The sequence below is a fragment of the Pimephales promelas genome, chromosome 14 (assembly GCF_988280905.1).
Source record: "Pimephales promelas chromosome 14, fPimPro1.hap1.1, whole genome shotgun sequence".
NCBI classification, from domain to species: Eukaryota; Metazoa; Chordata; class Actinopteri; order Cypriniformes; family Leuciscidae; genus Pimephales; species Pimephales promelas.
The window spans coordinates 3,800,147-3,826,199 of NC_142782.1; the positions used below are offsets into that span (position 1 = coordinate 3,800,147).

General features: G+C 36.6%; 1 protein-coding gene across 1 annotated transcript; it reads left to right on the forward strand.

Annotated features, from left to right (window-relative positions):
• Positions 1-4,204: 4,204 nt before the first annotated feature.
• On the forward strand, positions 4,205-25,895 carry slc25a37 (solute carrier family 25 member 37). Its single transcript, XM_039674975.2, has 4 exons — positions 4,205-4,507; positions 18,626-18,854; positions 19,566-19,622; positions 21,627-25,895. The coding sequence occupies exons 1-4, from the start codon at positions 4,316-4,318 to the stop codon at positions 22,166-22,168; spliced, it is 1,020 nt and encodes a 339-aa protein (XP_039530909.1). The 5' UTR covers positions 4,205-4,315; the 3' UTR covers positions 22,169-25,895.
• Positions 25,896-26,053: the final 158 nt, after the last annotated feature.

Sequence of the window (26,053 nt, forward strand, 5' to 3'; positions counted from 1 at the left end):
TGCTGTATATTGTTGGTATCTGTGAAAACACAAGTACCATATTCACACAAGCTGTTAAAGAAACATCAATTTCTTTAAAATTGCTGTTGTTGAAGATAAAAAGATTAATAATTAAAAAGGTGTTTTGTGTTTTTTTATTTTTTCCTCTTAATGGTGCTTGCTAAAGTGGGTCTTGTACTGAAAGTCCCTCAACGTGAAGACAAGTGACCAAGGACACTTTATTTACGATATCCTCTGGACGGAGAGGTTGACCCCTTCTCGTGTTCACTTCTCTCAGAGCTGTAGGGTTACTGACCCCTGTTTTCTCATTCTTATGTTACAAAACAAACCTGAGCACATGTTAAACGAGCAAACATGTGGTCTTCATTCATCTGTCCGAAGCGAACACACTCATGAAAACGTTAGCTTTGTTAGTCCCTGCTGATGAAACAAGTCGAATAACTATATGTGTGAGTTCAGGTGATCTGCGTACACTGATCAGATGCTGAAAAGTCACATTTGGCTTTGATAAATATTTAATTGTACTATACTGTACAATATTCTGTTTTATAAAACGGTTATAGTTCCAATCCTTGATTCTGATAAATCAATAGCTGTGCTTTGCAAGATGTAAACAACACTGGTCCAGAAACACTTCCTGTTTCAGTTTGTACTGTTTTCTTTATTTCACATGTAAAGAAAAAATCTTAAAGATGTTTGTTTAACTTTTTGATTCAGTTTTATATGTTCTGTTGGTTGTATTTTATCCCAGCTTTTATGTAGTGCTAAAAAACTGAAACAGGAAGTGCTTCTGGACCAGTGTTGTTGTTTATGTATCACTGCGCAACACTGCAGTTCCGCTTTCATGCAACACATTGGAACGTTGTTGCTGTTCACGGTCAGGGACTATTTTTTCTAGCGGAAAGAAGGCTTTTAGTGATTTTACCTCATGAAAGTTGCACTAATATATATTTTTTTTACTTTAATATTTTTATTGTGTGGTAACAGTTTTATAAAAGCAATAAGGTACTCGAGGAGGGGGTCGTGCCTAACAACCCCCCATTAGCCTTTACTTATCTTATTCACGATACTCAGTCGTAACGTTACCTAATTGCTTACATACAACCTCTCTCTCTCTCTCTCTCTCTCTCTCTCTCTCTCTCTCTCTCTCTCTCTCTCTCTCTCTCTCTCTCTCTCTCTCTCTCTCTCTCTCTCTCTCTCTCTCTCTCTCTCTCTCTCTCTCTCTCTCTCATATGTAACAGTAGCACCATCTACAGTTTAAGAATTCACATCGGGTGAGATTGACCAAGAACTTCTTATTTGAGGTAAATAAGAAGTCAATCATTTGTTTTAGGAACAACAAGTTTAGTTGAAGTGTGCAGCAACAACATTGTTGAAGGAATGGATATGCTCTGGGGCCTTAATGAATCATTTGATCACATGTATGACTCACTTTGCGTGCTTACACAGAAACCCTCATTAAAAAGAAGTGTAATTGAAGTAAATGTGCATTTGTAGTGTACTTCAAATGACTATAGATAATATAATTTTAATTAAATAAAAGGTAATGTATGTGTATCTGAATAAAGTTCACTTTCATGTTTCTAAACACACTTTAAAAAGTGAACTTTTTAATTAAATTTTAAGTCATGTCTTTACAATCCTTTGTCGTTCTTAAAAGAAATGTTGACATACTAACGCACACGTACTTGATTGTAATTTTAATTTAAATACATGAGAAAGATTGAGTAGAAATAACATGTTTTAATTTACCATAAACTGTCAGTACATTTATCAACCATATTTCAAAGACAATAGGTGTAATTATGAAATTACTAAAATGTAATTACTTGTAATTAAGATGTAATTATATTTAATTATAGCTAAACTTTAGCTAATTACATTTAATTTAAATTTGAACTAAAATATATTTTCATTACTTTTAATTAACATGCAGTTAATTCATCAGTTCACACTTAATTTCCGTGATAATTACTCTTGTTAAGTATATGTATACTTCTTTTTCACAAAGGAAGACAATCGAACACATGCGCTATAATGTGTTTGTTTCAATTCTGTAAATAAGAGTTGTGAAATTAACTCTTCTTTAAAACTTAATTATCCCTCTAGTTCTCTATCAACAATAGCTAACTGAACTTTGCACTCCCTCAATGGATGACTCTTCAAAAGTAATTGTGAACAAAGAGAGTGTGTCTGAAACGAACGTTATTATAATCATATGAAAGCACATCTCAGAAGCAGGCGTTTCTCGGCCCGCCCTTGTTCCTCCTCAGAGATCTTCTGATCTACAGGCAAACACATGCTGAACCCTATACAACATCTCAAACTCAAACTTCTTAGATACAATGCCTCATGATAAACTAATCAATGGATCTATGTTAAAAAACAGAAATGTTGGACTACACAAGCATGAGACACTGACGTATAGTTTGTTTAGTTGGAGGACTGTGTGTGTGTCTGTGAAACTGCTTGGATCCACATGTACTGCCTTCTGAATGCTCTGCTTGTCTGCTTCATGTTTTCTGGATCTTATGATCTGCTCACATGGGCCGTGAGAGGAACTGATGAGGATCATTGCTACGGTTGAAGTAATGTGACCTCTTCAAAGCCAACAATCACTAATATTGTAAAGCTGTTGATAATTCGACAGTGAAGCATTAGGCCCTTATACAAGTATCCCTCGAGAAAAAGAAGTGCGCCAATAGTATTGAATGTGCACTTCAAAACTTAAAAGTAATTTTATTTTATTTTTTAAAACTCTATTGCAATTAAATAAAAGGTCCAAATCTAAAGTTTTACTTTAAAGTATAGGCCTAATTTAAATAATGTTTTAATGATCTCTCGTGCTTTAAAAGTATCACTTATTCTGTGTTTACTGTCAAGTAAAGTAGTGAGTTACTTGATACAATCAAAGTATTTTAAATGTGCTAAATTACAAATTTAAATACAAATTTCAATAGAAATGACATTAATGTATATTTTAGTTTGCCATGGAATGTTTGTCATTCGGTGGTACACTTCAACCATATTTCAAAGACAATTATAGTTGCTTATTAGCGTGCATATTACTAGGATGTTGGCTGTTTATTAGCACTTATAAAGCAGATATTGATACCTTATTCTGCATGATCATATTTGACATCCCTTAATCCTACACAATACCTATGTACTAACTTTAACAGCAATTAGGAGTTTATTGAGGCAAAAGTCGTAGTTAGTTAATAGTGAGATTTTGTAATATGAAATTACATATAAATATGTATGTGTAAATCTTAAGTGGGTCAAAAAAGCACCCTTGGTTCAACTAATTGATTTTAATATAGGCTACATTTAATCTATAATACATTTTCTTGTAAGTAAATAACATGCAATTAAGTGTCCTTTAATTTAGTTTGCCCTCAAGTATATTCATTAAAGTTGGCTATATGATTTTATGTAACGTACTTTTTTTTTTTTTAAGTGAAGTGTATTTTTTAACAAGTGTGATTATTTTATCCCTGGACTCATTCTTAAGTAAGCACATATAAATGTTTCTTGTGTGTGTGAAGACGTCTGGTGAACTCAGTATTGTAGCCTAGTCACCAAGTGAGCAGATAAAGTGAACATGGTGAACTCTTTCTTAGAAAAGACACACCTAAACTATCACACTCTCACAGATGGAGCAATCTATATCATGTACGGGATGCCAATCATAAGAGCAAATTCAAAGTTCACCCAAAAAATTAAATTCTGTCATCATTTACTCACCTTTCAAGTTGTTCCAAACGTGTATGAGTTCCTTTAGGCAAAGAAGATAGGCTACTTGAAGAATCTAATAACCAAACAGTTTCTGGTCCCCATTGACTTCCATTTGTTTTGTACTATGGCAGTCAATGGGGACCAGAATATCTGTGATTAGTACCAACATTTTTCAAAATAGATTCTTTTGTGTTCTAGACAATATAGAAACTCATATATTTAGAAAAACTCGAGGGTGAGTGAAACGACGGCACAATTTTCATTTTTTTGGGTGACCTATCCCTTTAATTAATACAACCTAACCACAGACCAATTCCAAACAAGATAGAAAACACTCCTGAACAGAAGAATCACTCAAAAACAACAGATCAGTGTACTTTTTATTTGGTAACATCAGCTTTGAGCCCCACCTTCACCCGTTACCGCTCTCACAGTCTGGCGCGCGACCGCGGCGTCACGATGACATCACAGCGTCGCTGAGATGACGTTGTCGGCAGTGGCGGTGATAGTGATGTGCGCGCTCGTGTCGCCGCTTCACATCTCCGCGTATCAAGCGTGGGTTTAACGCTTCCACCGCATGGAGTTGCGCAGCGACGCGGTCCTGGCGAGTGTGGAGATGTCGGAGGTGAACAGCGACGGCGACGCGTTGGAGGGCGAGGCGGATTACGAGAGTTTGCCCGCTCACGCGTCGCTGGGCACGCACATGACAGCGGGCGCCGTGGCCGGAGTGCTGGAGCACACAGTCATGTACCCCGTGGACTCGGTCAAGGTAACTTAACTCTACACGACATAAACACATTCACTAACGTGTGTGTCAGATGTGCGGTTAGAAAGCCTGTCCAGCTCACGCGACGTTACAATTCAAGCGTACGTTACTTTTCAAAAGTTCGAGGAGACCAGAATGGCCAATCTCTCGATGACTCAAACCTTTTCAAATGGTCCCAAAACAACAAACCAAGTTAAACCAGCACAGTCGGCCATGCTGTTTGCTGTGGGAATTAGCATTTTACTAAAATGCAGCAGTAAACAACTAACGTTAGAAACTAGCTTCAGTTGTGTGCTGTCGAGGCTTCACTGACAGCTGCTCAAATGACCTTCACTGATGTTTCTCTCTAAACTCAGTCTTTTCAGTTCACATAGAGCTTACTGAATACAAATATACTATGTGTTATTATAGTGCTCTGACTCTCACTGTAATTGCTGCAAGTCATGCTTCTAATGCATTCATTTATCCATAAGTCATCAACCTAGTAGGCATTCCCTGTGAAACTAGTGTGCTTGATTGATTGTATTGAGTGCGCACTTGTAGTTTACTTCAAATCTTAAAAGTATGTTTTTCAGGAGGCAAAAAAACTACACTGTAATAAAAAGTTGCTGCCTTAATTTTGTATTACCTTAATTACATTATAAACATATTTGAATCGTGTATAACTTTAAAAAGTTGAAAATTGCTTATCTTATTTTGGTGAGTTATATTATTCTTTAAAGTGTTTATAATTTGACTGAAATGAGAGATTGATAATGTTTATTGTGCTTTGAATAAGTACTTGCAATTTTAACTGTAGTGTGTTAATTGATATTACATGTACAGTTAATGTATTTTAAATGTACTAAATTGCAAATTCATAATTATAAATGTGTATTTTTTTTATTTATTCAAATGCGTATATACAAATAAGTATATTTTAGATTATTATAAATGCTTGTCGGTACATTCGTCTGCGCAATTTAACTGTAAATGAACAATAGGAGAAATTATGAAATTACAGATCTACTTAAGTGGGTCAAAATAAGTTCAACTAATTGTTTAATAATTCAAAATATATATTTATTTCATTGAATTGCATGTAGAAGTATGCTTAAGTGTATTTATGTCCTGCACACTTACCTTTGAGTAATATGGGTGTAAGACCATAATGGTGGTAGTTTGTTCCTTTGCTGTGGCGTAAACTTACAACCTTTTAGTTCGACCACTAGGCCACGGCATCCTTGAATAGAGGAAATTGATGAGTTTTAACTTAAAGGGATAGTTCACCCAAAAATTAAAATGCTGTCGTCATTTGGTCACCCTCACATTGTTCTAAATGTGTATGAGTTTCTTTCTTCTGCTTAACACAAAAGAAGATATTTTGAAGAATACTGGTAGTCAAAGAGATGTTGACTACCATAGTATGAATAAAAAATACTATGGAAGTCAATGGGGACCAGGAACTGTTTGATTACCGAAATTCTTGTGGTATTTTTGGGTTATCCATGTGAGTCAGCATGATGTTGTCTGGTCCGATTCATTATTTCATTGAGTTTTTTTGAGGTGATCTTTGTTTCTACTTTGTTTTGCATATTTCATCAGAGGTGACATTGCCATCTCATGATGTTAAGTGGAAATGCCAGGGTGTTTTTGTGTGTGAGTGCAGCGCTAATCTTCAGACTAGCCTCGGTCCGGCTTTAGATCAACAGTTCATTCAAACGCAAGCTTGCCAAGCCTGCTCGTTCACTGAACAAAACAGTCCTTTGCTTCCTGTTCTTTATTGTAGGTATTCTAGCTCCATCTCTATCTATTCACAAACTGGTACTTGGGACAAAAGTGTCCTAACTTTGTCTTTTTGGGAAACTTGCGAGTGAAAGTGATCTGTCACTGTGCCAGATTGCTCTCTGCATCTATTCTGTGGGACTTGCGGAGGCTATTGTCATTGTTTCCTTAGTGGCTGCCAGATTTCACTCGCTCTCTCTACGCGGTTGAGAGCCGTCTACTGGTACGTGTCTGGAGAGCACATAGTCGCAGAGATGCTTCTGATGCCTGATAAACCAGAGGCTCTGAACTTCACCTGGAAGAAGGAACTACTGGGCTGTAATTGGCATGTGTGTGTTCATGGGTGTGTGTGTGTGTGTTAGCCGATGACAGACACTGAGAACGAAACTTGGTCAGAGATCACAGAGGGATACGCCATGAGTAGGACAAAGGGGGAATCTTTCTCATGATGATGATGAATATAAGGAAAATTATTATTTGTCATATGTAGGCATATTTATGAATTTTAAGACATGAAATCGGAAAATTGTCAATTGTCATTGCAAATAATCATTGCATGCTATAATATATATATATATATATATATATATATAAATGTGAAGAGTTTGGTTCCAAAACGAGATAAACGCCATTTTTAAAAAAAATGAGTTACTGCAAAAATCTGACTTTTCAATACCGACCAGATACAAAACAATGTTTAATTTTACGTAAAATGGGATATCCGCCGTGTTATTATGTAATGTTTTCTCCCTTTCTTTCCAAACCGCGACAAACGCCAGTCTCCCTTTTCTGCAAAATGCCACATATCCGCTAAACCAATCACAACGCACCATTCCACGCAATGTAAACAGTAACGGCAGCGCTTTAACTAACCCGGCTTCCTAGGTTTTCTCTATTTTGTCCTTTCGATCAACAAACAAACAAAAAAATGAATAATTTTGACAGCATTGGTGAACCTGCGGAGGGTAAGGCATCCTCAGTGGGTAAACGTGACATCGAATCATTTACGTGAGGAAGAAGATGGACTCGGGAGGAGGAAATGCCGGCTGTTGCTTGTTCTCACACGACAGCATCAAACTTCTGTCACGCTGACACACTGACCCCCAGAGGATCTTTCGAAAACTTTCAGTTGTTTTATTCAAAGTCAACGAAAACCGAGCAGGACCCATTTTACAGCTGATCGCCGTCAAAAAAGTTCAGCGGCGACGTCCCAAGGTTGACAACAGCAATCATAATTCATGATGATGTGCTCGTCTTAGTTAATGTTTTAATTAAGGTTTTGTTCATCCATGAAGTCATGAATGAAAAACGTTGAACTGTTAAAAAAACGTTGTTAGTTCCTGATGATATTAATATGAATTAATGCATAATTCATTTATCCATGAATTCATGATAATTCATGACATGAACCCTTAAAGTGTTACCGAATATTGTTATATTAAAGCAATGGATTTATAGTATGCACAAGAAATTCAATGTGTATAAAATTTTATTTTGATTAATTGCATTTTGAAAAAAAATTAATTATTGGATTTATTGCATTTTGGGGGAAAAACGATCTGTTTTTTTAATAAATCTTTGGAAATCAAAACCTGGATTTCATTTTTTATTGTTATTATAACCTACAAATGCTACGTGAAAATTTGAAACCGAAAATAGTGGTTTTCATCTTCCCATTTTCTTGCTAAAGAAAACCCAGTTTTACTGAAATTCATCAAGATGGATTTATAGCGTTTTGGAACCAAACTCTTCATATGTATATATATATATATAAAGAATGATGTCTCTACATCTGAAATAACCCCTCGCTTCTTTTGTTGTAACTGTCCTAAACCATAAGAGCAATGAAAAATGTGATGTTTTTAAAATAGTAAAAAAAGTGACCAAAATAAATAATTCAATCAATGCATCCAAACTTTTCAACTTATAATTACCAATTAAGTTTTTTGGCTAAAGTATTCAAAATCAAATATGCATTTCATACATACAATAAATAATGCACCTCTACAATAATTTGCATGTTTTTAATTTCTAAAAAAAATATATATATATTTTTGATGTTCATGTATATTTTTGTTTATATATGCAAATTGCCTGGCTCTGATGCATCATATTTCCCTGGTTTTGTGCTTAGACTGTAAAAAATATGGACAAAGTGTCTGTGACATCACCCATAGACTCTCTGAAGAACGGGTTTGAAGCTGTTTATGGGGGTATGGGCGGCGCCATACTGGAAAATCTTGGGAAATACAAAATACAAAAGTTTCAGAAAGGATACAGAGGTGGTATGATGTGTTGTGTCCGATCATGGCCGAGACGTCAAGTTCACTCGGCGCAGCCCGTTATCAGCTGTCAATCAAAGTTAACCGCCCTTATCTGTCATACGTTTTATATCTAAATATGATCTAAACTAACGAGTTAGAAAAAAATTCACCCCCCTCACAGTTGTCAGGCACGCGGAACATATTGAAGATTACAATAAAAGTCCATGGGACCAAACTGTAAACATATGAATTTATGCTGTGAAAACGGACATTATAACATGACGTATATGCATATTTGCTCCCTTTTGGGACCGCCCTCTAGCGGATTTGAGATGTATTGCAGTTTATCGCACTTCCGGGTAGGCTTCATCTTTCAGATTAGAATGTTGCCGCTTGGTTCTGTGCTTTCGCCCATGTCATTACGGTAAACCCGCTCTGTTCTGTTCCCGCGCTAGATTTAGGTGCGCTGCGGAGGGGGCTGGCGGAAAAATCCTGCTTTCTGAGTTTTAGAAATTGCCATTTCGATTAATTGCTCGGCCCTAATTCGAGGTGCAAATATGTTATTACCTTTAACTTAATTGTTATACCATCCATGTGACTTTTTAAAGAGTAATTGAATTTAAACTTCCCTTAAAGTTTTTCAAAACCAACGTCGGAAACGTTTTGAAATACATATTTACTTCCTTTTAGAAGATTCTTCCTTTTCTTGACCATATTACCCTTTATACTAGTGTCAATGACCCCAATACTCTCATGTCATAGAGTCAATAAAATCTCGTTTATTATGTACTCAAATGTGCAGGACTTGAGTTGTTGCATGTCTTCATTTTTAAAGGAGAAAGTAAATACATTTTTTTGAGATCATTATGAAACTGGTTTATATGATTCCTGTAACACTCTAACAGAAGATAAGCTTTTAATGATTCTTGTGACAGGCCTGTAAATCATTTGCCAAACACCCAGAAAGTAACTAAGCTTAAAATACTTCCTCTTCCTTTTGTCTGTTGAAAAACTGTGTCTTAAAGGGGTCATATAATTGTACTTGCACTTTTTCAAGTTGATTGTACTGAAATGTGTGTTGGCAGTGCCTGTACACAACCATCATATTGATAAAAATCTACCCAGTGTTTTTGTTTTAATAATTTAATCTCCTTATGTTTTCCCCTGCCTCAAATCGAGCCGTTCGACCGTGTGACGTGTGTTTCACTTTCAACACAGACCCGCCCTGAGCGAGCTGACTCATCATAGTCCGCTATTGTCTAGGGCTGGGTATTGAGACAAATTTCACAATTCGATTCGATTTCGATTCACAAGCTTGCAATTCGATTCGATTTCGATTCAATATCGATTATTTTGGATATATCAGTTATAATAAATGGCAATTTTTCTCAAGGGAATCAAATCTCTTAAATGCTGTAAACTATGGTCTATATATATAGTCTAGTTGTAGCCTACTAGGCTTCATTAACCTAATATGAAGGTAATAATGCTAGCTATACAAACACTTAAATTACACTTTTATTTATTTTTATAATAAGAAGATTATATGAAATATAAACATTTAAATGGTGGCTGTCATAAAAACTTGCCAGATTTATTCAAATATGCATTAAATATTGAAGAACACTAACGAGTGTGGACTAACGAGTTTATGTGGGTTTTCTGAGGTAAATATGACGATACATGACATTGATTACAAGCTGTTTAACTGAAATGCTGATTGAGTGAATCAATGTGACATGATACGGATTTCGATAAGTTGTACTCTATCTTTTAACACACTTTCAGATGCTCATTCATGTTTATTTGGCGCTGTGACTGGTATTATTAAGCCGGAAGGGAGATCAACACTGCTGCACACAGAGCGATCTCACGCCACAGCGACAAAACGGCAAAACGCTATTTATGTTTTTGAATTTCTAAAGAAAATGGACGTAATTTGAAAATTGAGACTTTGTTTCATATCAATAGTAACAAAGCAGGACAAAGATTAGTGCGATTTATTGGATGTGCGCAGCCGCGATACAATATCTCATTCATTCAAATGAAACAGGATGACTAATCGATTCTTGAGATTTAAGAATCGATATCGGTTTGTAAAAATGAGAATCGATTAATATCGAGAAATCGATATTTATTACCCAGCCCTACTATTGTCGATATGCTGAAACAGAATTGCGTCTAAGTGATTGTGGTGTTCTGTTCTTGGGTGTAATAATCAATACAGTCATTTTGATGTTCCTAAATACAAAACGCTGCAGAGGCAGTGGCTGAGTTTTGTTTTCAAAGGGAATATTCCCCATGAGCAACGTCAATGCTTTTCATGTTTGCGTGAATCATTTCTCGCCGCTGGTTTTGCTAAGAAACTGCTCCTGAAAAAAGAGTCAGCACAAACTATTCATGTCCCTGTAAATGTGTCAATTTTTTATTAACCTTTAAATTAATCTTTGCAAATCGCTTCCAAACTTCACGATGAATGCGGCTAAGGTTTACACTAAGGGTACATTACGGCATGTTTTCTATGTACGACTTTCTCAATATAATTCATAATCCCACGTTTATAATGAACAACGCATCATGGTTATTGTGTTATTACAAACTGAGTATGTATACATCAGTAAACGCGTAACGTTAGCACATCTCACTAAGTTACTCTACCCTGCCAGTGCACAAAGATAGATCAAAGTGACATTATGTTAACCAACCATTCAGAAACGTCCTGTTCGAGCCTTAATTGTCGAACTTCTTTGCGGCCGTCAAATTGATACGGTTGCACAGATGTGTTCTCAGTAGTGTTGGGCATCGTTTGAATTTGAACGATTCTGATTCCGATTCCTTGTTTCGATTCCGGTTCCTAACGATTCTCGATTCCGATTCTTTTAAGAGGCAGGGTCAAAAAAGTTTAGCTAACCTTGCTAACCAACGGCCTTTCTGAAGGAAATACTCCTTCTGTAAAAATACTCCTTTTGTCACAAATTTTGCATTTTGCCGAGATTTCGTTATTTTTAGAAAAGTGAAGCCACACTTTGGATCGCCGACGTAAGGTACTCATGTTCGACTCACGTGGTTATGCCAACACTTCCGGTAGACGCTTCTTTGTTGGTGTTGTTCAGCGGTTTCTTCTTCCGCTCGGTGGACTGTGAATATCGAAACTAGGAATCGAAATTTTAACTTTTGAACGATTCCGGGAAAAACGAAAAGTTAGTCTCGGTTCCAATCGATTCTCGATACCCAACCCTAGTTCTCAGAGACTCTTCTTTCTCCAAAATATACCCTCAACTGGCTGTTTTTGACCTGGTAAAATGAGTGTTTTCATACAACACTAATGAGAATTTTGAATCAAAGTATATTACAAACTTTTCATTTAGACCCTAAAGAATCAAATCAACTTGTATGAAAATGGCATTATACGACCCCTTTAAGGAACAAGGGAAACCGAGACTTATGTTAGGGAGGGATGAATATGTTGGTTAGTGACTGCTTATTTTTTATTTGCTATTTTATGTTTTGAACACAAAACTTGTAATGTAATGTTGAAACGATTACCAAAACATGTTGCAATTCCTTACTGGAGCACATGTTTGTAGTAATCCGGGTTGTTGTATTGTTGTAATGATTCATTAGGCTTTGCAGTAAAACTGGAATTTCCAGTGTGTGAGAGATTCTGGGGGACTTGCCAGCTGTATGAGGGTTGTCACTTCCTAGAAGCACCTCTGAGGAGTGTTTCAGGACATGAAATGCTTGACGTTTGCTCGTTTGACGTTTGCGAAATGCTCAACCGCTGGTTATTCGAGAAAAGCGTTTAAGTGTTTGTTGTATATGATAAGCTACAAACAAGTAGGCTACAAATTAATTTCTTAAGTTTATATAACAGCAACTCTGAAAACAGAAAAGGTAAGAAGCAATATTTGAGAAAAGAGCATAAAGAACTAACTTTACCCAGCGTCACATGCTTTCTATTATTACGATGTGTGCGACATTATGGAAGATTAATGAGTTGGAAACACCATGTAACGTAGTCTTCAACACCCACTTAAATATGTTGGTTATATCTGTAGTTTTCCCACATTTCATCATTGAATTGAAACTCTCTGCAAGACCTGAAAGTCCTTCAGTGATCACATCAAGGCTCTGTATGCCAACGTTTGCTCGTGTTGTGAATGTGATGCATGTCCTGTAAGAGGAAGAGGATGATTCAGAGAGATGCAGCAATACTAGAGGAACCAGAATACAGAAACCAGAGGAGTGACGGTGTTTTTCCTCAAGACACTGAGCCAAAATAAACACATTAAAACAATGCAAATTAACGACTTCTATGTCCATCTTACAATCAACACAAGCTTTGTGTTGTTGTTTAAAGACTGAAACGGTTATTGTTCACATTGAAGTATTGAGTTTAACTGCCAGGCCTCCAGATTAATAGCATTGGTGCTACAATCTTCTATATATGGGTAGTTGAGATTAAGATTTGTTACATTTTTATGATTGTATTGAATTAATACAGGCAATTGCCAATAATATTGGATATTTTATACCATATATGATCTCACGTTTAATATTTGGATTAGAGTTTTCAACCAGACATTTATAGGCACCTGTTGGAAGTCTATTTTTTAATATATTTTTTACAATCAAATATCAGTAAAACCAAATGACTTTTACATGGCTAACTAATAGCTCAACCCATAACTCAGAGTTTAAGCTCTTGATTTTACTTTGTACGTGCTCTTTTTTCAAATTATGGAGTTGCATATTATCCATACTTTAACTTTAGCATTTGTTTTGAAAAGTAGTATTGTAAACATAGAAACATGATACAAATGTATTTTTGTAATAAAATTGATTTGTAATTATACAATTAATATATCATTATATATATATAAAATTAATATATAATGAATATATCATAATGTGTGCATGACCAGGGTACAAAAAAAAATTGCTTTTTTTTTCTTATTTTTGAAAATTCTCTTATATTCACCAAGGATGCATTTATTTAAACAAAACTACAATAAACGATATGTTTCATATTATGCTGGCCTGTGTATGGTTATTTAGCCCACTAGCTTATTAGCCATTTTTATTTTTCCAATTTAAATAGTATATGGCCGATATGCATTCAGTTATTTGTATTTGAAGGTACGTTGACTACAAATAAAACATGATTACTTATTTATTATCTTATTATATATGCATGTATATGTAAAATATAGTTTAAATGACATGTGAAAGCAGACTTGAATGTTCAGCCTGACGGTGTTAATGAGTGTAGAACTGACCGACGGACGGGCTGGTGTGTGTGTGTGTGTGCGTGTGTCACTCCTCATGGGTGGGCCAGGGCAGAGGTCGTAATCTCACACATCCAGAAGGGTGTGAATGTATGTACTAGTGTGTCTATTGCATTTGGGCTAAGATGATTAACAGACTGGTACACATCTGCGTACGGTACATAGTCTCATTCCTGTCGAGACCGTCACCTCTCTGTTACGTTTGATTGTAACCAGTTCAGTTTAAGGGCAATTAGCTGTATACAGCCAATAGAAAGACGCTTTGAATAGCCTCGTTTCCACTACCCTTTGAAAATTCGTCAATTTCGCGAAAACTCCCACATATCGCAAAAAAAAAAAAAAATGCCTCATACACTTCCCTTACCATTAATGCCTTGTGTGATTGCTGTGATATACATAAACCCACCAACGTATGTTGCCATGAATTTTGGATTTATCGGATAACATCGGTTAATGGAAAGTTGGAATAGATTTTTATCAACATTTGAAAAAAATCGCAAAAGTTTTTTGCAAATCTGTAATGGAAACGCGATTGATGGAAGAAAAACATTTCTGTATCCAGTTGTGTTGCAACGTACACAAGTCACGATTCGATATGAGTTCGGTACAATAGGATGAATGGTCACTTTAGTTTAGGGTCCAATTCTCACAATTTTCCTTCAATAAATTCCTAATTACTGCTAATTAGTAGTTAGTAAGGAATAGTTGTTAAGTTTAGGTATTGGGCTGGATTAATGGATGTAGAATATTATGCAGAATAGTGTTGTCACGATACCAAAATTATTGTTTCGATACCGATACCAAGTCAAGAATCGCGATTTCGATACTTTTTCGATACTTTTCCTGAAAAGGAAAGTATTTCTTACAGGGCGTTTCACATGCACCTCCTTTGCGTAGGTCTGTGCTCTTTAAATGCTGTAATAACCTAATATAAATAAATCACTGACAAACATGCTCATGCTCTAATTATAATCATATAGCCTATAGATCATTTTAGCTGATGCTTTGTATGCATTAGTGTATGCCAACACTAATGCAGAATAAGGCTGCTTTATGAGTACTAATAAACAGCAAATATCCTAGTATACATGCTACTGAGAATTGGACCCTAAATTAAAGTGTTCCTAGAAAAAGCAACAAATCCCCAATGCTAGGTTTTTATTTTTATTTTGAACAGACAGCTAGTGCACCTAGCGTCCCCTTAGGTAGTTTGTACAGTACAGCCTCCTCTAGTGTATTTAAACATTCAAAGCTTAAGCTCAACCGTCCGATACTTTCAGCCTTTCAAAGTATACTTTGCCTAACGCTCCAGTAGTTTGAAAAGAGCTGGGTCAAATGCCAGGCCAGGCTTGCCAGCTCGCCCTCCTTGCTCTGGCTGGCCAGCCCATTTGAGTATTTTCCAGACAGTAAACTTTGTGATTGTGACAGGGCCAGTTTTTCCACCTCCCTGCTAATCCGAAGCATCCAAGATGAGTCGAACTGCTGATTTCCTGCATATCTGTACTTTTTGTTTCTCTTGTCACTCTGCATTTATTTCATGTTCATATGTAATAATAAGTGGGAAAATGTGCAATAAGTATCCATCATTATTATTATTATATATTTTTTTGTGGACGTAGTGTACTTCATGTGCTATTGGAAATTTCGTAATTCCAGTTCCCACTGCTGAAGTCGTGATTATGAGCTTGCCGTGTTGAAGTTCTTTTGTTGTCTTGAGAGGGTCGTTCATGTTCAATTCCCGAATTGAAAACTCATATTGAAGATTATTCGATTGCATGTGAAGGCAGAATGAATCTCCGTTGAAGTCTCCTTTTTCAATGTGGGAAGTTTTGTCTCTGAGGAAGTGTAACCCATTGAGGTTTGGAGTTTCAAACGTATATTTTTATGGCATTGTGTCTTTCATGACTTAATTTGAGGAAACTACTCTGACTCAGTGTTTTCTGTGGCATATTAAGCTGCTCTTCTGCTTTTCATTCACTAAAGTCCTCCAGAATGCACTCTTGTGAAAGCAACTGCCATGTGATTGGTTGATTAGATAATTGCATTAATGAGAAACTGAACAGGTGTTCAATCTTTTAGGTGAGAGTGTGTGTGTGTATATGTATGTATATATATTAGGGCTGGGTAATAAATATCGATTTCTCGATATTATTCGATTCTCATTTTTACGAACCGATATCGATTCTTAAATCTCAAGAATCGATTAGTCATCCTCATTCATTCGTTTGAATGAATGGATCATTGTATCGCGGCTGCGCGCATCCAAAACAGCGCAATAATCTTTGTCCTTTGTTACTATTGATATGATAAAGTCTCAATTTTCAAATTACGTCCATTTTCTTTAGAAATTCAAAAACATAAATATAGTGTTTTGGCGCTGTGGCGTGAGATCGCTCTGGCTCAGCTCAAGAGAAGCAGCAGCGCTGATCTCTCTTCCGGCTTAATAATACCAGTCACAGCGCCAAATAAACATGAATGAGCATCGAGTACAACTTAAAAGGTTAGTTCACCCAAAAATGAAAAATAAGTCATTAATTACTCACCCCCATGCTGTACCAACCCCGTAAGACCTTCGTTCATCTTCGGAACACAAATAAAGATATTTTTGATTGAATCTGAGGGCTGGATCACTCTTCCATAGACAGCCTGAGGGACTGCCTCTTGACGGCCCAGAAAGTCATTAAAAGAAAAGGTTTAAATATTCCATGTGCCTACAGTGGCTCAACTATAACTTTATCAAGCGACGAGACTACTTTTTGTGCGAAAAAAAAACGTAAATAACGACTTTATTCGACTTTCCATTACTTCCTTATGGGCGCATGCGCGAGAACTGAGACGAGACCGTTCTTCTTCGACTACTTTTTGTTACCGGCTGCTCACCGCTTAGGAGTTTTACCGCCCCCTACCGTATAAGATGACGTACTGATATAGCCGGAGGCGCAAAACGTTCTGTTTACAAGCAGTACGTCATCTTATACGGTAGGGGGCGGTAAAACTCCTAAGCGGAGCAGCCAGTAACAAAAAGTAGTCGAAGAAGAACGGTCTCGTCTCAGTTCTCGCGCATGCGCCCATAAGGAAGTAATGGAAAGTCGAATAAAGTCGTTATTTACGTTTTTTTTTTCCGCACAAAAAGTAGTCTCGTCGCTTGATAAAGTTATAGTTGAGCCACTGTAGGCACATGGAATATTTAAACCTTTTCTTTTAATGACTTTCTGGGCCGTCAAGAGGCAGTCCCTCAGGCTGTCTATGGAAGAGTGATCCAGCCCTCAGATTCAATCAAAAATATCTTTATTTGTGTACGAAGGTCTTACGGGGTTGGTACAGCATGGGGGTGAGTAATTAATGACTTAATTTTCATTTTTGGGTGAACTAACCCTTTAACGAAATCCGTATCATGTCACATTGATTCGCTCAGACAGCGTTTCAACCGTGGAAAGACGTCAGTCAAACAGCTTGTAATCAATGTCTTGTATCGTCATATTTACCTCAGAAAACCCACAAACTCGTTAGTCAGCTAGAAAAAATAACTCTAGAGAGGAGCATTTTGCTAAATATATACACCATATTACATATGCATTATAATCTTAATGTTCTTCAATATTTAATGCATAGCCTATTTGAATAAATCTGGCAAGTTTTTATGACAGCCACCATTTAAATGTTTATATTTCATATAATCTTCTTATTATAAAAATAAATACAAGTGTAATTTAAGTGTTTGTATAGCTACAAAACAGTTCATTATTACCTTCATATTAGGCTAATGAAGCCTATAGGCTACAACTAGACTCCCATAGTTTACAGCATTTAAGAGATTTGATTCCCTTGAGAAAAATGGCCGTTTATTGTAACTGATATCCAAAATAATCAATATTGAATCGAATCGTAATCGAATCGAATTGTGAAATTTGTCTCAATACCCAGCCCTAATATATATACACATACACACAGGTGCAAAAGTTATAGTTTTGATGATTATGGGCTACAGCTTATGAACCCCAAATTCAAAATCTCAGAAAATTAGAATAAGGTTGCCTAGTCACCCAAAAAAACGAAAAAAAAAATGATTTTAAATACAGAAATGTCGGCCCTCTGAAAAGTATAATCATGCATTTGTATATATTTATATTTACTAAATATATTGGTTTCACCTTTTAATTTGAATTACTGAAATACATGAAACTATATTGTGAAAGTGAATTGTTCAGATAAGTGAGCTCTAATCAATAAATTAATTCAACTTTAAAGCCAATTTTTCTGAATCAAAATGAATTTTAAATTACTTAAGTGTGTGAAGCCTATACTCCCTCCAGAAGTATCAGTGGCTCGTCTCTTCATGTCTGAGCGAGCGCTTTTGGGCCACAATAACCCACAGTGTGTGAGTCAGGCTTTATTCTTATAGTCAGAAGTCTGACTCAGCTAAACAGTGTGTGTGTGTGTTATGAGGATTCGTGCCAATTCATTCACATTAAACAAAGCATGTTTTTATAACTGAGCTGAATGTTGGGTAAGCAGAAAGATGGACGGCTTCTATCTTTGTCTACATATTGTTGGTATTTCCTTCTATTTTTGTTAACAAATTTTGTTTGTCACAAAATATCTATTTTTAGGGGTCTCTGTAAAATATATTTTTTTTAAACATTATGATCTCAGATTTGTGTTATATCAGAATACAAGAAACGAGAACCGATCTTTATGATTTACTCTTGTTCCTGTTTGTAAATATATTTTTTGTTTCTTTGCATTTCAAATATAATCATTTTTATGGTTGATATCCTGATATGCTGCTCTCTTTCTGTTCATAGACACGTATGCAGAGTTTACAGCCGGACCCAAATGCTCAGTACCGCAGCGTTTACGGAGCGCTGAAGAGGATTGTGCGGACTGAGGGCGTCCTTCGGCCCCTGAGGGGCCTCAATATCACTGTACTGGGGGCCGGCCCCGCACACGCGCTCTATTTCGCCTGCTACGAGCGAATCAAACGCAGCCTTAGTGACGTCATACAGAACGGCGGCAACAGCCACATTGCTAACGGTAGGAGAAAGGGTTCAAGTCTTAAGGAGTGTGCATTAGGAGAAATTGATATTTTTGGGTTATTGCGATACTCCAAGGCAAATTGAAAAGGTTAACAAAAAAATGTACTGTTGATTAAAATGCTAAATTTGATATTACATTGTGTGTGTAAATGAATAGTCTTGGATTTGGTGCTGGAAACCCAACGCACAGGACAATACAGACACCATTCATGATTCTGAAGCTGAAAATACAGAATTATTTGAGATGAATATGCTTTCACTCTGTCACTGACTAGATATATTTAAAATAATGTACGACACGTTTTACTGGAAACATTTGACATTGATATTCCCCTGTTGCATTATTATACATTTATATTCAACAATATATATAGTCGTTTAATGTAGTACTGGCACTAAAACTCTGTAAACCTTTTTCTCCCACAGTAATTTTTATTTTGGGTGAACTATAAACAATAATGCATATTGTTGCATTTTTGTTTTGTGAAATATTGTGACTTTTATATATTTCTGATTTTAGAAACCAAAGAGCAAGGGATCGTGGGTTTATAATTTGAAAGGCTCAGGCCAGGGTTGTTTATGGGGAATGGAAAGTAGAGTGGCATCTTGACTGGGAAATAGGACATTGTAAATGTAGCAAATTAGTTTCTGATCCTGTTTTTTCCACATGTTGTCACTTGATATTTAGAATTTTTCTTCTTTTCTTCAGGTGTGGCTGGGAGTGTTGCTACTGTCCTCCATGATGCAGTCATGAACCCAGCAGAAGGTATTCTTCTTTCACTGTCAATACCTTCAATAATAAATATGATATTTTTGGTACTGTTATGAGCAGCGCTTGACATGAACTTTTTCGCTCTCCAGCAACTGTGGCTACTGGTTTTCCAGTAACTAGCCACTCAGCGTTTTCACCGGCCACAATTTTGACATGGATGCATATTTAAAACTGCCATATTGATATTTTTAATACTATCTCATAATTGGGTAGCAGGGATATTAGGCTGCTGTCACTTTAAGACCTGACGCACGTATCTATTGTACTGTTATACATCCAGTTTCTTTCTGTTTACGTTTGCTTAAAACATGACTGACTGTGTTTATGTGAATACTTGCTAAAACTAGCATTTTTACGTTCTCTCATAATTATACAGTTGGGTATTTTATATAATTGGCGGCAATCAGGGAGTGGCTATTAATATGTATGTGAGGTGAATATTGAAATGGGTTTTGATTGCACGCTCGTTTTTTTACTTTCACATTCCAGTTCGTGATCAGGCGCACAGGGAGAGGCAGCACTGACCACACATTTTACATCAAATTCACATTAACCTTCAAACCGTATTCACTTTATAGCCTTTAATCCTGTAATTGTGGACAAATGTGGGCACAGAGGACTCAGGTGTGATCCTAATTTTTATTTATTATTAATGTTATATCACTGTCTTCGATAAAGTTTTGTTTATCCATTTATGGTGGGTTTTTTTTCATTTTGGGGGTATTTTTCAAAAAGTACCATATTTTCTATGTAAATTATGCTTATTTTTATGTTTTTTTTTTTTACTACATTAAAATATCATTCCAATAAGTTCTTAGAGCTAAAACCTAAAGATGAAGTGACTCTGCTGTCACCTGGTGTCTTATTTTGGGTTATTTTAGAATGCTCTAAATTACAGTTTTTCCCATTCATTTCTATGGGTGCCCATTTTTGACCCAAATACAGAATTAAGGAGTTTTTTTTTTTCAACCACTTAACTTTGTAGAATTGAGTCAAAAAAAATAATTGTGTGTGTTCAGGAAGCAAACTTAACAAAAAAAAAGTAGCAAAGTCTTGTACCACTCAGATCAAGGAAGTATTTTTTTTTTAAATAAATCAACTATTTTTCCCAGATTTGTCCAGAATACGGTTTTAGGGTTAAGTTTCATGATTCTTGTTTTCACTCTCAAATTTAAGACCTCTTAAAATGATAATTAAGACATTGGTTATACTATTTAACCCTCTTTTGCTATTTATTTATTTTTTCCCTGAATTTTATTACTTCATCGGAATGGTACGGAACTTGGTAAAGGTTTTGGAAATTGCTGTGTGAACACAAACACACACACACACACACACACACAAATCATGGACATGATTTGAAATTGTTAAATGATCCTGAAAAAAAAATAGTTGCACTTGTTTAGTTCGTGGTCAAAAATAATTATATATATATAAGCCTCAAATTTGGAGCACAGCTTGTTAAGATTTATGGCTTTGTTTTAGAGTAAAATATATATTTTATATAAAATTTGAAAATGGTATTTTTGAGCATTTTTCATTACAATAAATGCTACATTTTATACATTTTTTTTTTAAAGTTTACTTTTTCACAGCAATAATCTGCCTAGTGTCTTATTTAAAAAGAGACAAAACTGAAGTCTGTGACCCAAAGCGTTTAAGATTCGTGACTGGAATGTTTTCTATGCTCAAAGTGAATTATTAAAGAAATATTAAATAAAAAAAGACTATCGAACTAAAATATAGTACAATCATTTCAATGAAGATTGTTTTTTTTCTTTCATTTTTGACATTAAATTGTTAAATTTGACACAACTAACTTTCCGTTAACAAATTTTACAGTTCGCACACATCTGTTTAGTAGTTAAAACACGTGACATGAATGCTTTGTGTTTTATAAATCACGGTTCATAGCGGTCAGCATAGACTTGCAGTTCAGTTCCGTGTACGATGAGTGTTTTATGTTTTAACGTTTCCAGTGTTTTTCTCCTCTATTAGTGGTGAAGCAGAGGATGCAGATGTACAACTCTCCGTACCGAAGCCTGTATGACTGCGTGCTGACGATCAGTCGTAAGGAAGGACTGGCCGCCTTCTACCGCAGCTACAGCACTCAGCTGACCATGAACATCCCCTTCCAGGCCGTTCACTTCATCATGTACGAGTTCATGCAGGAACATTTCAACCCACAGCGCCAGTACCGGCCCGAAACGCACATCGTGTCCGGAGCGGCGGCCGGAGCCGTGTCCGCCGCCATCACCACTCCGCTAGACGTGTGTAAGACGCTGCTAAACACGCAGGAGAACGTGGCGCTCAGCTCCGCGCACGTTAGCGGGCATCTCTCGGGGATGGTCAACGCGCTCAGGACGGTTTACCGGCTGGGGGGCGTCCCCGCGTTCTTTAAAGGCATCCGAGCTCGGGTCATTTATCAGATGCCGTCTACCGCCATCGCCTGGTCCGTCTACGAGTTCTTCAAGTACTTTCTGACCCAACACGAGCCACAGGAACTGGGGAGGAACACTCACAGGGCCAGTCCCACATGAGCGGGAATGTAGAGACACTCCATATTCATATGCAGTAGACACTCCAGTCTCGAACCTTTTAATTTATTGGAAAAGTTTAATAATGTTACAGGAATGTAGGGACGCTGCACACTACAGAACGTTTCTGTTAAACATGACTGAAACAGAAAGGTAAAGAGGTGTAGATGTTTATTTTAGTGTTCTCACCCACAAAACATATTTATGATTGGGCGTGATGATGTATGGATGCGCATCTATATTTATGTATGCGCTCAACACTGACTTCTCAATGATAAAACGAACCCATTTGGACGTTTTAGTGGATTTTCTGGACTTTTCCCTTTTTTTAGGGGTTCAGGAAAGTTTAATTTTTTTATTATTTTTTAATAATTGAAGGCATTTTGCTGCGCAATAATCAGACCAGTTTTTGTTGTTATAATGCCTAGTCACCTATGAAATCAAACTATTTTGAATTGGACACACTGCTTTTTTAAAAACCTTAACGTGATTATCAAGTGTCCTTTATGTATTTGCATCTTTATGTCTTAGTCAGGGAAGATGGCATTTTTAATTTGACTGAAATAAATCAAGGCTAGTAGGAATGGAGGTACAGTCGCTAATTTTGGCACCTAGAATTTTTTACGACATGAAGTACAAACATTTCATTTACCCTGAAACAAATCGGTTTTATTCATTTAGATTATCCAAATGGGATTTAATACGTTACATTTTTAAGATTTCCAAAGAATGAATTGGATGCTAATTGAATTAAATGGCCCGATTTAATCACACTAAAGCACTTGGGATTTCCGAACATGGTGAGAAAGTTAAGTTTTTTTATTTTCTTTTGTTGTTTTATGACATGATTGCCATCAATATATTTATATACAATATATATTTATCTACATTTTGAGACATGATCTATGCAGTGGGTTTCGCAGCTTTGGACTAAAGCTGCAGTTGAAATCACTATTCCTAAATGAATTACATATGACGTTTCATAGCTGTTCCTCCCTTGACAATCCATGTCCGTCTGGGACCGGGTTTATTCCGTTTCTTTTGTGTTCCGCCTCTGGGAATCTCCAGATTCAGTCACCAGTGAGGATAGAGCTTGCCGTGTTTGGCAGAAATAGACCTTTACTCCGAGTAGAGACATTGAGACGTTGAAGGTGCAGGTTCTGCATATCCATGAAATTCATAATTAAAGATTTAAAGGGATAGTTCACCCAAAAAAGTCCTCATTAACTCACCCTCATGTCGTTCCAAACCCAGAAGACTTTCGAAACACAAATTAAGATATTTTTAATAGATTTGTCCATCTCCACACAACTAACATTTTCTGTTTACAAAAACGTCATAAAAACCGCTTTATATGTTGAACAGATTTAAAGGGATAGTTCACTTTGAAATTAATTTTTGATATGTTTTAGCTTACCTTTTCAATTTTGACATTTTTTGGTCAAACCATTGTTGTCTGTCTGTCATATAATGCAGGTCTATGGGGATCTCCTAAAAGAGCATGCACAGAGAAGTCCAAATTAAACATGATTTAATGACTCGTAAATGTAATTACACACTGATGGCCTAAAACACGAAACGAGCGGTTTGTGTGAGAATACGGAGAGTATTTATATCGTTTCTACCTTTTTGTTAACAGCTGTCGAACTGATCTGAATCAGATTTCCAACTGAACCGAACTGAACCGTCTCCAAAGTTGCGCCGGAAGTGATCTCTCGCGCGTGCGTCTACGTCACGCACTGTTTACATGGAGATTTCGGAAGTTTTACCTTTCGCTAGACATATTTAGTTATACAGGAAATCGCGATAGAAGACGACTTCGATATATCTAAATATGTTTATTTAAAGGTAAAACTTACGAAATCTCTGTGTAAACAATGCGTGACGTAGACGCGGTTCAGTTGGACATCTAAGGCCGGATTCACATATAGCGCCTAAAAACGCGTAGAAAACGCTGGGCGCGCCGCATTCTCCATTTTCCAAAGCGCCAGGGCGGTTGCGCTTCAGTTGGTTCTTGTCACATGACCTATTGTGTGCGTATGGTGCGCTTGCGGTATTCTGAAAAGTTGAGATGTTTTTATCGGGGCGCGGACGCGCATGGAAAAAACGAGCGCGTCGCACCGCGACCGCACCACTTCCATTATGAGCGCGCATACCGCGCGCCTACATTTGAAATAACAAACTTGAGCGCGCAAAAGACGCTATATGTGAACCGGCCCCTTATTCAGATCAGTTCGACGGCTGTTAACAAGAGGTAAAATGATATAAATACTGTTCGTTTTCTCACACAAACCGCTCGTTTCGTGTCTTGTGCCATCAGTGTGTACTTACATTCACGAGTCATTAAATCATGTTTAATTTGGACTTCTCTGTGCATGCGCTTTAATGTGGACTCCCTAAAACTGCCATATATGACTGACAGACAACAACGGTTTGACCAAAAAATGTCAATATTGAAAATGCTGTGGAAACAAAGACACCTACATCTTGGATGCCCTTGAGGTAAGCTAAAACATATCAAAACTTAATTTCAAAGTGAACTATCCCTTTAATTTAGGTACGTCAAATATGGTCATATTTGAAGATTTGGATTTAAATGTTATGATTCCTATGGATCACTTTTACAATGTTTTAATGAACTTCGTGAAGCTTGAAGGTGTGGATTTTCACTGGATGGACAAAAACGAAACTATTAGGGGTTGAATGCTTCTGATTTTTTTTTTTAAGTCGACATTTATGTGATTAAAGCAGAGTCAATGTCGATCAGTCGCTGATGACCTCATGATGACCCTCGATCTGAGACTTGAACGTGGGTTGCCTTGTGCACAGCTCTGGCGAACCACACAGAGAGCTACATAACCGCTTATTCTTATCAGTTCTTTTGTCTTTGGGTCGTTATATTTCGTTATATTTATTAAAATAGCACAGTAAAGATTAATGTTTCTGTGTGAGCGATTTGCACGTGATTTGTGCGCTTCTGTGTGCGTGTAATGTAGCAGTGATTCATTTACTTGTAAAACAAGCATTCACGTGATACATCTTGAGCTTCCAGTTGGTGTAATCAAACATACAGTATGTGTGGAGTGCTCTCTGATACTGGTGAAACTCGAAAAATTCAAATATTGTGCAAAAAAAGTTCTGTAATTCAACTTCAAATGTAAAACTAATATATAGACTCATTACAAAGTGAGATATTTGAAGCCTTTATTTGTTAAAATTTTGATGATTATGGATCACAGCTTATGAAAACCTTGTCACAATATTCTAATTTTGAGGTTTTCATAAGCTAGGTGAATTTTTGTGTGATCTATCCCTTTAAGGTCTTTGCACTGGAATCACGCACAATAACCAAGCGAGTGGAGGAATAGATTTGTAAATGGTGTGTAGTATTTGTAAGAGTTCTTCATTTTGACTTTTCGCTCTTGATTGAGACGACGTCCCGTCATTGGAGCCGCAGACGAAACGCACACCGCTGCCTTTATTTGCCTCTTTATGCCAGTGTTCATGAAAGGATTGTCCACATCTCTTTAACCTGTGCAGCGTACGGGACGGTGTGTGTGTGAGAGAGTGTTTCTGCTCTTCTAGCTGTGTGTTCTGTGCCTTTCCTTTGTCCTCTCTCACTTCCGGTTCTCTTGGACTTTTGACTTCAGTTTGTTTCAGCTCAGGAGGATTGAACATTCCTTAATGAGAGTTTTGTTTGTTTGCCTTTGATTAAATGCTTATTGGTTTAGTGCTTCGTTTGCTTGTGTGTTTCCAGACCACTGTTTTTAACTATAGCATCTAAGAACCAAAGAATTTGACTCATTCACTCACTACATTACCATTACAGGACAGCTTTATATATAACGTAGATGTTGAATAAGTCACCCTTTGAGTTTTTCAAGTTGG

Excerpts from the sequence above, each read along its gene's own strand:
- slc25a37 (XM_039674975.2), top strand. The coding sequence starts at position 4,316 with ATGGAGTTGCGCAGCGACGCGGTCCTGGCGAGTGTGGAGATGTCGGAG. Across the intron at positions 4,508-18,625 it reads ACCCCGTGGACTCGGTCAAG|ACACGTATGCAGAGTTTACA; the intron begins GTAACTTAACTC and ends TTCTGTTCATAG. Across the intron at positions 18,855-19,565 it reads CAACAGCCACATTGCTAACG|GTGTGGCTGGGAGTGTTGCT; the intron begins GTAGGAGAAAGG and ends TCTTTTCTTCAG.